Below are 12,179 nucleotides of genomic sequence, written 5' to 3'. Positions count from 1 at the left end.
CGGGAGGCGCGGCGTCGGCCTCGCGTTGGCCATCACCTGTCATAGGCTGGGCTGGGTGGTGGCGAGCTCTCGGCCTTTCCGTGAGGGATTTCCATTCAGATGTTTCATTCTAATCCTAGTTGTCTGGAGCCTAATTCATTGTTCTGCTCGTAGATCATATTGTTTTAATATTTAATGACAGATGGTCGTGGGGAAAAGGCGACGATCAGAGAGGAAGGCTTGGATGTTTTCCCCTTTCATTTTTGAAACAGCCCAGATTTCCTAAATGAATGAAGCGAAATACCAATTGCGCTAGGATTGTATAAATTCTGGAGAATCATAGATTTTGCAGGTTCGCAGAGACGCCGGTTTCCTTTGACATTGTTTCGGTTAATGTTTTCATTCAGCGAGGCAGCTTTCAATTTTTGTGCAGTTTAAATTTCGGACCCGCTATTATCGTTAAAACTGTAGCTTAAAAATAAGTTTGTTTTAGGAATATAACATACAATTCGTGCCTCGAATTTTTTTAGAAGCCTTGGCTAATTTGGGGGGGTTGCAGTTTCTATCTGCTTTTGCTGGTTTTATTTTGGTTGCGTGTGGCAAATAACTGGAAAAGATGGGTGGAAACTGGAGAGGGCGACCTACTTTCATGGTTTGAATGCGCTGTATGATTTCAGTGGAATAGTTAAAACAGGAGCCACCAGTACACAGTGTTCATTGCATTATCTTTGTTACAAAACGTGCTGAAAATTGTCTTCTTTCTCTCCTTCAGCCTTTCCTCCCTAAGCAACCAAACTGGAAAATATTGCTGGATATCCAAGATTAGTTTCAAGACAGTAATCTTCTCTATGCTTTAAGTATTTCAAGACTCTGGAAGAGAATTGTGTGCATGTAATTATTCCCAGATATCAAATCTTTCCATCTTGTTATAATCGTATGTGTTTCACTTGTTAATATCATATGTGACTAAAGAATATGAGAGTTTGAGGACTTGTGAAGATTGATTTATAATGATTGAATTTAGTTTATAGTACTTAGTGAAATATTAATAAAAATCATTGTTTTAATTATTGATCAATCTTGCATTACACAAGAATAACATTTTTTCTCCCCCTTTACTCCAATTTTTATTTTAAAATGTGAATTTTAAGAGAGAAAATACTACAACTTATTAATCAAATCTGTTGTACTTGTTTTAGCATGTTGAATTGTGGAAATTAGGTGCCAAAACACCAAGAATGAGTGTCACTTCGTGGTTCCTGGTGAGCAGCTGTGGCTCTCGCCACCGACTCCCAAAAGAAATGATTTTTGTTGGGCGAGAAGATTGTGAACTAATGCTTCAGGTAACTAATTTTAACTATGAGTTGACCTATTCTCAAATAAATGATCTATAGAGAGAGAGCAAATAACAACAGGAAAGCAGTGGAAGATTGTATTCTCATTTAGACTGTAAGGTTATTGGGTTTTTTTTTTGCTGTTAGCTCATTTCTGGATGTTCCTGTACCACTCACTGGCAAGAGTACATCTTGATAGAGACTTATCCTCAGATGTTTACCAGTGGTACAAAGAGGTGCATTCTAATTTAGCACTTAGTCCAGTTGTCCACGTACATGAAAATCACAGTTCTGGCTCATAATTTTCTTGTATTTTGCCAGTTCTTTTAAACTTTTCCTTTTCAGTTGAGAATAAAGGGTTCTGGAAATATTTTCACTGTGCCATTAGTTCATTTATAAATTTTGGTTGTTTTTGCTGGTGGAAATGTCAGGTAATGAGGAATCATTGCTGAGTTATCTTTGCATACCCGACTGACATCTGCAGTTTAAGGAAAAGTAAAATTATTGCTTTAGCTTGTTGTACTAATGTAAGGATATTTAGTCCCTGCGTTCTCATGCATAATGCAGGATTTGGTCAAAAGCATTATAATAATTTTCATAAAGTACTACAGCACAGAAACAAGCCCATTTCGGCCATTTAGCCTGTTATTCCTATCGATTTGCACCTGCACCATAGCCCTCCATACTCATCGTGTCTATGTATTTATGAAAACTTCTCCTAAACGTTGAAATCGAATCTGTCACTAGCAAATTGTTCACTCGCGCTGCTTACTGAGTTTCCCCTTATATATTTCATCTTTCAACCTTAACCTGTGACCTCTAGTTCAGTGGAAAAAACCTGTTTGCGTTAAGCCTATCTATGTTCCCGCCCCCCCAAATGTTCTAAATCTCTAACAAATCTCCCCTCATTCTCCTACACTCCAGGGAATAAAGTCCTAACCTATTCAACCTTTCCCTATAACTCAAGTCCAGTAGTCCCAATATCACCCCTGTAAATTTTCTCTGTTTTCTTTCAGTCTTATTGATAGCTTTCCTGTAGATAGGATACTAAAACTGCACACAATGCTCACCAATGTTTTTTTTGCTCTTTTTTTGTACTACTTATTGTTTATATATGTAGTTCAAAAAGAGAGCAAAAAAAAGACAGTGAGACCAATTGTGTACAGGAGCATATACATCGAATATGGATTGAACACCCTCAAGTCTAAACGTTGACAACACACAAGAAGGTTGTGTAGAAGGACAAAGCTAAGGTACGCTGGGACTTCCAAATATGGACTGATAAGCTGTTACTGGCCAACCAACCAGACGTATTAATACTGGACAAGGAATAGAAGAAAGCTATAGTAACAGATGTGGCAATCCTGAATGACAATAACATCAGAAAGAAAGAATATGAGAAGCTGAAGAAATACCGAGGCTTGAAAGAGCAGATAGGAAGGATGTAGACGGTTAAAGCCAGAGTAATCCCAGTGGTGATAGGAGCACTTGGAGCTGTGACACCCGGACTGGGAGAGTGGCTCCAACAAATCCTGGGAACATCATCTGAGATGGTGGTCCAGAAGAGCACACTACTAGGAAAAGCAAGGATACTGTGTCGTCAAACCCTCAAGCTCCCAGGCCTCTGGTAGAGGACTCAAGATTGAGGGAAAAATACACATACACGCCACCCATAAGGAGTGAGAACAAAAATATGTATATGTGTGTTTATGTATGTATGTGTGAATGTGTTTATGTGTGTGTGTGTGTGTGTGTGTATCATTTATAGATTTTTAAATTATGTATTACAATGTACTGCTGCCGCAAAACAACATATTTCTCAATGTGTACAGTAGCATAGTGGTTAGCACAACGCTTTACATTACTAGTGACCCAGGTTCAATTCCCACTGCTGTCTGTAAGAAATTGGCATGTTCTCCCCATGATCGCATGGGTTTCCTCCGGGTGCTCTGGTTTTCTCCCACAGTCCAAAGACGCACCCAGTGTTAGGTTAATTGGTCCTTGTAAATTGTTTCGTGATTAGGCTAGAGCTAAATCAGAGGTTGCTGGGCAGTGCAGCGATGGAAGGGCTAGAAGGGCCTACTCCACACTGTATATTAATGAATATATATTAAACCTGATTCTGACTACAACTTCAACCTAACACCCAATTCCTGTACTCAATACTTTGATTTACGAGGGCCGATACACCAAAAGTTCTGTTTACGACCTTAACTAATTGTCCCTCCACTTTCAAGGAATTATGTATCTTTACTTCTAAATTCCTCAGTTCCATCACACTCCTCAGTGCCTGACCATTCATTGTGCAAGTCCTACCCTGGATTGTCCTCCCAAAGTGCAACACCTCATGTTTGTCTGCATTAAATTCCATTATTCAGCCCATATTTTCATCTGGCCCAGTCCATATTGCAAGCATTGATACCTTTCCTCACTGTCCACAGCTTGTGTGTTCTTTGAGTACGTGTCCTTACATGAAGATGCTGATGGATGTGAGTGCTGTGTGTGGGATGTTCTTGCTTGGTTTTATATCAGTTGTTGGGATGAGGTAACTTTTCTAGCATGGTAACAGGCTTTCTGGCCTAATGACTCTGTGTAGTCCAGTTAAACTCATGTGACCAATTAGCCCTAACCTGTACGTCTTTGGAATGTGGGAAGAAACTTGAATACCTGCAGGAAACCCACACTGTCACTGGGAGAACGTATAAACTCCTTAAAGACACTGGCAGATTTGAACCAGGGTCATAGCGTTATGTTAACTGCAACACTGTTGTATTTCCTTACTAATATGGATTTTATCCACTTGTCTTCTCCAACTAATTACTCTGTTCCTAATGTTTCTGAAAAGTTATTTGTGTTATATCTTGGAAACTGAACCAAAGTATTTTTTTCAATTGTTCTACCTTTCTTTAGCTGTCCTAAATTTATTTGTCTGCACAAGGTCTAGATTTGACTGCAACTTTTTCTTATTGTTTTTAATATTTCAGTCCAGCTGGAATGAAGGAATAGTCAGTATGTTGTGTTAGCAATTCAATGAATTGAATGTTAATGATTGACATCAATTTGTAAAATCATTATCCTGAGGTGGTTCTGTAACTTCGAATATTTAATTGCACTTCCTTCATAATAAATAAATTCAGTCAGTCTTAAATAAACTACCAGTTATTACAATAAAATTAATATATTAACATACCAAGCATTAACAGTGGAAGGAATCTAAAGCAGATTAAGGTGCTGGAAAAAGCTAGAGACCTTGACATCTTTCATTCAAGCATTAAAAAGATTGTTTAAACTAGTATTTAGCATGTTAGACCTATTTATAAAATCTGCAATTTAAATGTAGCCGTCAATTAGAGGTACATATTAGCACAAAGAATTAGTCTTTTGTTTAAGGAACTTAAAATAAAATTCAGCCTGAACCAGTGCAATTAAAAGCTAATGCTTGTCAGGAAAGTCCAAACAAAATGGGTTTGGGCAGTCTGGATTAAATTTCTAATAGGGGTTGTTCAACAGCTCCAAACAACAATCTCACAAGAATGGTTGGTGTAAGAAATAAAATGGTAATGATGAAACTGCTCTTCCAGGCTGGCTTGAGGCCAAGTAGAGCAATGTACTTGTTGGCACAGATTTTATTTTAGCCCTCACTTTGATGGTGCAAGTTCTAGATTCTATTGCTCTTTGCTGCTACTTGGTATAGATTCAACAAAACCATGCAAACCTTATTTGTTGCTTCACAATGAATTTGTGTACTATCACAAATAAAAGCTGTGGATGCTTACCGCTGCCCTTCATTCTAAGCTGGAGGACGTGCTCTCTAATATTGAGAGATAATATGATAATGAAGTGACATAAAATATTTTTTTCTGCTGTGGTCCTGTTCTATGGAATTTGGTATGTCTGCCTATCCTACAAGAATAGGTTACTCCCTCCATATCAGTACTGGAGTGCATCTTCACTGTTAGGACTGAGGTGGTTCAAAAAAGGCAGCATGCTTACACAAGTCTGGTTGAGAATTAAATGCTAGACTTGTTAGTTGTACTCACAACCAATGAAAGAGAAATTATATTGCCAAAAAGCAATTGATGCCAATTTAGTTTCACCTATGATAATTTTTCATGTATTTCAAATCAATAGCTTTATTTTATACATTGTCCCTTGAATATATTTTTTGGTTGTGTATGAAATGCTAGTGGTTGTTGACGTTCAGTGGGAGGAGATGCAGTGCAGTGTTTTAGTGATTTCTCTCCATCTAGGTAGCAAATTGCCAGGATTTGATAAAATAAAAAGATTTGAAAATCAACTCTTTTTATTTTCTCAAAGCCAGAAGATTTTGAGAATCTTAAATAAAAGTAGAAAATGCTGCGGGTTATTAGCAATCAGTTAACACCTGTAGAATGAGATAATGAAGAATGAAAGGTTTTTGATCTGAAATATTTTCGTTGCATTTCTTTTTCCACAGATGCTTCCTGAACTGCTGAATGTTTCCAGTGTTTTAGCTTTTCAATGCAAAACACTTCAGTATTTATATAATCAACAGAGCAAATAACAAGATGACTATTAATTTTAAATTGGTCCCTACAGTATCTATAAGTGGAAAATATTTAGTGTTAATTAGAAATCAATAGAAAATACTACGAATATCAAGTGTATGAAACTTTCATCCCCAATAGGGTTCAGAGACAGTTAAAGCTGGAAAAGGATCAAGTTTTAGTTACCTTCATGAAACTGCATATTGAAGAAAGGCCTGAAGTGGCCATCATTTAGCCTGTCACCATAAAATAATTTGACTTTTTTTTATTGTTCTGATTTTTACTTGTATTCTTTCTGAAATCCTGGAATAGTTGTACTGTAAAAGAATTTTCACCTTCTCCCCAACTACCTTCCTTATCCCATTCATTGTACGTTTTTGTATTCTTCCTGTTCTTTCCTTGTTTCATCTGTCAGCCGTTGTTTCCTGTCCTAATTAAGTTTTTCTTGAGTCTGGCCCTCCTTTTTCACCATTCATTGTCTCTCTTCTCCCAATCTGATTTCTCTTTCCTTCTCTTTCCATCCGTGTCAGCTTTCCCTTGCCTTTTAACTTTTTTTACTTATTGTGTCCTTGCTTGCTTTGTCACATCACCCACCCCCCCAACTTTGATTGAAACATATTGATTGAATAAAGGGAAAAGAAACATGCATTTGGAGCTTTTCATGACTTCAGAATAATTGTTTTAAATGTCACTGGCATCCAGCCTAGAGTGGCTTTTGCTGTTAAGTAGAATCTGTTCAATATACATATGAAATTCGATGTACATATCACAAACAAACGAAAATCTTCAGATGCTAGAAATCCAAGCAACACACACAAAATGCTGGAGGAATTCAGCAGGCCAGGCAGCATATATGGAAAGAGTATGGTCGACATTTCAGAACGAGATCAATCTTGATAAATGGCTTTGGCTCAAGATGTCAACTGTACACTTTTCCATAGATGTTGCCTGGCCTGCTGAGTTCCTCCAGCAATTTGTGTGTGTCAGTGTTTATATGATGTCTTTGCTGTGCTATGTGTTATGATTGTAGTTACTTATAATACAATAAGAAGCATGCTAAATTGGAACCAATTAGCACAATACTGAAAATAACTATTTCATATAGCTAAATAGCTAACATTCATTATACATGTTCTCCCAGTCTCGCAGTGTAGACAAGCAACATGCAGTAATCAACTATGACACAGCAACAGATGAGCATCGGGTAAAGGACCTTGGAAGTCTAAATGGGGTATGTAGAAAAACAATAGAGTCATTCTTTCACACCATAAGTATTTTCATGTTAATACAGTTCACTGGGTCAGAAAAATACTTAATTTTACTAAGATTAAATCCAAATCATGATAAAAGTGCTCTTCAATCAAAAAAGTTCCATGATACAGTTCTGGTTTGAAATTCTGCCTTTTTAAAAACTGAGACATTAATTATTCATTAAAATTATTGTTAATTTTAGCCATATTGATAGAAGTATCATCTTTCCTTTTGCAATTGAACACTTCTCGTGCACTTGTAATATTGTTCCTGAATTTCTCTTTGCAGACGTTTGTAAATGATGTGAGGATTCCTGACCAAATTTACGTAACACTAAAAGTGAATGACACTGTTCGATTTGGATATGATATCCTTTCTTAATCTAATCCACCTTTGAAGCTCTTATTGGATTTATAGTTGCCAGTGTGGAAGTTTTGATGTACAGTGCTGTGGTGAGATTCCTGTAGTAATGAGTGCAGTTTTGTTCTGTTATGCATAAGAAAGGATAAGCTTGCCTTCTGTCAAATGTGGAAGCTGAATATGAATTGTTACCTCTCCAGATCAGTTCTGGATGCAGCTTGAGTATCAAAGTCCATTAGCAGTCTCTTGACTGTAATAACAATGCAAAAGTAAGACATATTCAGAGGATTGGGGTGCAAATGAATAAAGATTACATGTCTTGTATGAAGAATGAGGTGGACTATCTGACATTCTTTGTCTTTACAACAGCAATCAGCTAGGTTTCTATAATGTTTATGCAAAAAAGGTAATAGTCTTCTGTATATTTTTGAAAAGACCATGTATTCAGTTAGGTTATTTCATGGGGGAAAAGGGTCAATATCATGGAATGAGAACACTAACCTGGGAATAGTAATCTTAAATGCAGAAGTGTTAATGAGTATATACCGCAAATGTCAGTGACAATTTGAAGATTTGAGTTTGTGAGGATAGACTTATTGAGGTGCATAGTGTTGTGGTACAGGTTTTCAAAACCATCATGCATGTGGCTTTAGGAACTACTAATAGAAATGCCTTTTAATGTAACTGATTTGCTAATGAGATAATCTTTGTTTACAGGAAAGTGAAAGAAAAAACAGTAATTTTATACCTTGCATAAATACTTCTTCAACAGCGGACTGATGTGGACAATATTAGAGTCAAAGAGAAGTACAGCTCAGAAACAGGCCCTTCGGCCCATCTAGTCCATGTCGAAATAATTTAAACTTCCTACTCCTATCGACCTGCACTGAGACCATAGCCCTCCATACCCTGACTATCTGTGAACCTATCCAAAACTCTATTAAACGTTGAAATCGAGCTCACATGAACCACTTGTGCTGGCAACTCATTCCACACTCTCACAACCCTCTGAGTGAAGAAGTTCCTCCTCTTGTTCCCCCTAAACTTCTCACCTTTGTCCCTTAACCCATGACCTCTGGTTGTAGTCCCACCCAACCTCAATGGATAAAGCTTGCTTGCATTTACCCTATCCATACCCCTCATAATTTTGTATACCAACATCAAATCTCCTCTCAGTCTTCTTCTCTCAGACCCAGCAACATAAATTTTCCTTGTACTCTTTCAAACATGTTTCCTGTAGGAAGGTGACCAAAAATTCCGGATCTGCTGTTTTTCAGGCCATGTTATAATGTGGTTGTATTCCAGAGTACCATCTAGGTTCAAAGATTCAAAGTACATTTATTATCAAAGTATATATGCACAATACAATACTGAAGTTTGTCTTTCCCATAGACAGTCACAAAGCAAAGAACCATGGAACTAACCTGTTAAAAGAAAAACATCAAACTCCCCCTACCTCACAACACGCAAAGCAAAACACGCAAGTAACAACAAAAGAACAAGCGTAAAACAAAATCAAAAAGGAGATTTCAGTATTGTTCAGCTCAGTGTTCATTATCTGCAGGGCACCCTGACTCGCCCAAGAGTAATAACAAAAAAAGAGCGACCAAAACTAGAACACATCATGAACCTGAATTAGAGTGCAAATCTACAATCCACGTCAATTACACCTTGATCCAACATAATCCACCGACAGCATCGAGGGGGAGAGAGAAATAAGGACCTTCCGCCGTGAGTAGTGAGTGAGAGAGCAAGAAATCCTTATAGCAAACACCTTGGGGTCTGGCAGCAGCGAGTGAGAGGCTGTTGATGGCGCTGAACACTTGTTCACCTTCTACACCACTCAATGATTTCAATCTTCTTTGGCGCTTTAATTGACAAGAGATGGAGTTGATTGTGGGCTCTCACCCCATCTCCTGGTTTCCTGGCCTCTTTGCTGTATGCTTTGGTCACAGCCTTGTGGAACACTTTTGGAGACAGAAAAATGCCAGATCGCCTGATCAGCCTGAAATCGCATTGCCAGAATGTAGATTATGGGCTCTAACAGTTGCAGAGCGACATCTGAAATAAAAAGAAGTGAAAGGAATCACTTTGTGACCCATCTTGAGGATGTCACCTTTTGAAGCATTGTTCATTGGTGCCATTGTTTTGATATTGCACTTTCAACTGAAAGTCCAAAGTAAATTTATTATCAAAGTGTATGTATGGTACCATATACTATCTTGAGATTCATTTTCTTGCAGGCATTTGCAGGGAAAAAAGAAATACAGTAGAATTTTATGAACAAATACACATAAACAGACGAAGACTGACAAGTAACCAATGTGCAAAAGAAGACAAACTGCAAATAAAAAAATATACCAAGAACATGAGTTGTAGAGTCCTTGAAAGTGAGTTTGTAGGTTGTAGAATCAGTGTGGAGTAGAGGTGATTGAAGTTATCCATCCCAATTCAGGAGTTTGCTGGTTATAGGGTTATAACTGTTCCTGAATCCATTGGTGTGGGATTAGAATGTATCTCTTGCCTGATGGTAGCAGTGAGAAGTGGGCATGGCCTGGATGGTGGGGTCTTTGATGATGGATGCTACTTTTTATAGCAGCGTTCCATGTAAATATACTCAGTAGTAAAGAGGACTTTGTTGTGATGAACTGGGTGGTATCCACCACTTTCTGTAAACTTTTCCATTCCTGAGCATTGGAGTTTCATACCAGCTTTGAGCATCCATAGAAATTTAGCTAAGTTTTTGGTGACAAGCTTAATCTTCTAAGAAAGTAGAGAGCTGTTGTGCCATCTTTGTGATGACCCTTGTGTGCTGGTCCCACGAAAGGTATGTTAATGTCAAGGAACTTAAAGCTACTAACCCTCTCCACCTCCATTCCCCTAGTGATGTCTGGCTGATAGACCTCTGGCTTCTTTGTCCTGCAGTTGATAATCAGCTTTTCGGTTTTGCTGATGATAAGTGAGAAGCTGCTGTTGTGGTACCACTCAACCAGATTTTCACTCTCCCTCCTATATGCTGACTCATCACCACCTTTTCAAATTTAATTGCAGCATTTGAGCTGTACTTAGCCACACAATCATAAGTATGAGGTGAGTAGAGCAGGAGGCTAAGCACACAGCTCTGTGCTGGTGTTGCCAATTTATACTAACTGGGGTCTGCCAGTGAGGAAATTGCGGATCTAGTTGCTCAGAAAGGTACCAAGCCCCAGGTTTTGAAGCTTAGTAATGAGTTTCAAGGGGATGACAATATTGAGTGCTGTAGCCAGTGAAGAACATCTTGATGTATTCATCTTCATTGTCCATGTGTTCTGGAGCTGAGTGAAGAACTAATGAAATGGCACCTGCTGTGATGGTAAGCAAATTGGAGTGCATTCAGGTCATGCCTCAGGCATGAGTTGATATGCTTCATGACCAACCTCTCAAAGCACTTCATAATGGTGGATGTAGTTGATGCTGGACAATAGTCATTGAGGCAGGATACACGTACTTGGGCACCAGTATGATTGAGGCCTGTTTGAAGCAGGTGGGTACCTCAGACAGTGGGAGGTTGAAGATGTCCGAAAACACTCCAGCCAGTTGATTAGCTTAGGTCTTTAGTACTTGCCAGGTCCACTGTATGTGCCAGATACTTTCCATGGATTCGCTCTTCTGAAGGATGATCTCACGTCAGCCTCAGAGACTGAATTCGGGGGCTGTGGGTGTGTGCAAAGGTGTCTCCATGTTCTTTTGGTCAAAGGGAGCATATAAAGTTCATCTGGGAGAGAAACCTCATTGCAATATATGTTGCTTGGTTGTACTTGTGTTGGCATTCAAGCCCTGTCATAATTATTGAGCATTCCACGGTGATTCAAGTTTAGTGTGGATTTGTCGCATTGCACGTGAGATGCCTTTCCAGAGGTCATACCTGGACCTGTTATATGAAAGTGTTTTCCATACCTGCTTTGCTAATGTTTAAGTTTTACTATTCATTTCTGGCTTAATATTTCTTTTATAACCCATTAAAATCATTATAAAGAGCAGTATGGTACTGTAACGGTTAGTGGAATGCTATTACAGCGCTAGCAACCCGGGTTCAGTACCTACTGCTTTCTTAACGAGTTTGTATGTTCTCCCCATGACTGCATGAGTTACCTCCGGGTGCTCTGGTTTCCTCCCACATTCTAAAGACGTATGGGTTAGAGTAATTGGTGGTATTGGTTTGTTTGGCCAGAAGTGCCTGTTACCATGCCGTACTTCAAAATTTAAATAAATAAACAAAAGATTGTAAAGCTGTACAATATATTTTACAACTCCTTTCAACAAAAGTACTTTTCTACCAGATGTAATAACTTTAATTGATCTCTAAGCCATCCATTTTATTCAAGAAACATTCAGTTAGTAAATACAGTGGATTCCAATTAATTGAGCCATCAGTTAAACAAGGCAGCCGCTTATTTGGGCCAACTCTTAAAGAACAAAATTTAATCAAGTCAATATCTAGGATTCCTTTCATCTATCTGGGACACTTTGCTGCTTAATTGGTGCAGGAGGCAATGCCAAACAGTTTTGTACCTAGCGTCAATCGCATGCATTTGAGTGGCTGTTGAGACACCACACAGTACTTATAGTGAACAGTTTGTAAATAACTTCAGTTACGAGTGTTTGTGCTCAAAAAGAGCGGGTTTTTTTGTCATCGATAGTTGGTGAGAAATAAGCAGTAAGACAATTCAAAGCTGTTTGCTCACTGTGG

The 12,179-nt window shown here is 38.4% G+C and overlaps 1 protein-coding gene across 4 annotated transcripts in view; it reads left to right on the top strand.

Moving 5' to 3' along the window:
* Positions 1-12,179, top strand: part of LOC132386020 (centrosomal protein of 170 kDa protein B-like) — a 63,285-nt gene that overhangs the window by 269 nt on the left and 50,837 nt on the right. For 3 of the 4 annotated variants that reach the window (XM_059958311.1, XM_059958318.1, XM_059958294.1), the window contains exons 2-5: positions 752-870; positions 1,179-1,322; positions 6,981-7,070; positions 7,379-7,459. In XM_059958311.1, coding sequence (XP_059814294.1) covers positions 1,218-1,322; positions 6,981-7,070; positions 7,379-7,459 — 276 coding nt within the window. In that variant the 5' untranslated portion in view covers positions 752-870; positions 1,179-1,217. Of the gene's footprint in view, positions 1-181; positions 332-751; positions 871-1,178; positions 1,323-6,980; positions 7,071-7,378; positions 7,460-12,179 lie in introns of all 4 variants that reach the window. The other variant, XM_059958304.1, reaches the window with a different exon arrangement.

This window comes from Hypanus sabinus, chromosome 2, assembly GCF_030144855.1.
Source record: "Hypanus sabinus isolate sHypSab1 chromosome 2, sHypSab1.hap1, whole genome shotgun sequence".
NCBI lineage: Eukaryota > Metazoa > Chordata > Chondrichthyes > Myliobatiformes > Dasyatidae > Hypanus > Hypanus sabinus.
The sequence above is the reverse complement of the archived record's forward strand: the minus strand, read 5'-3'. Positions and strand labels throughout refer to the sequence as shown.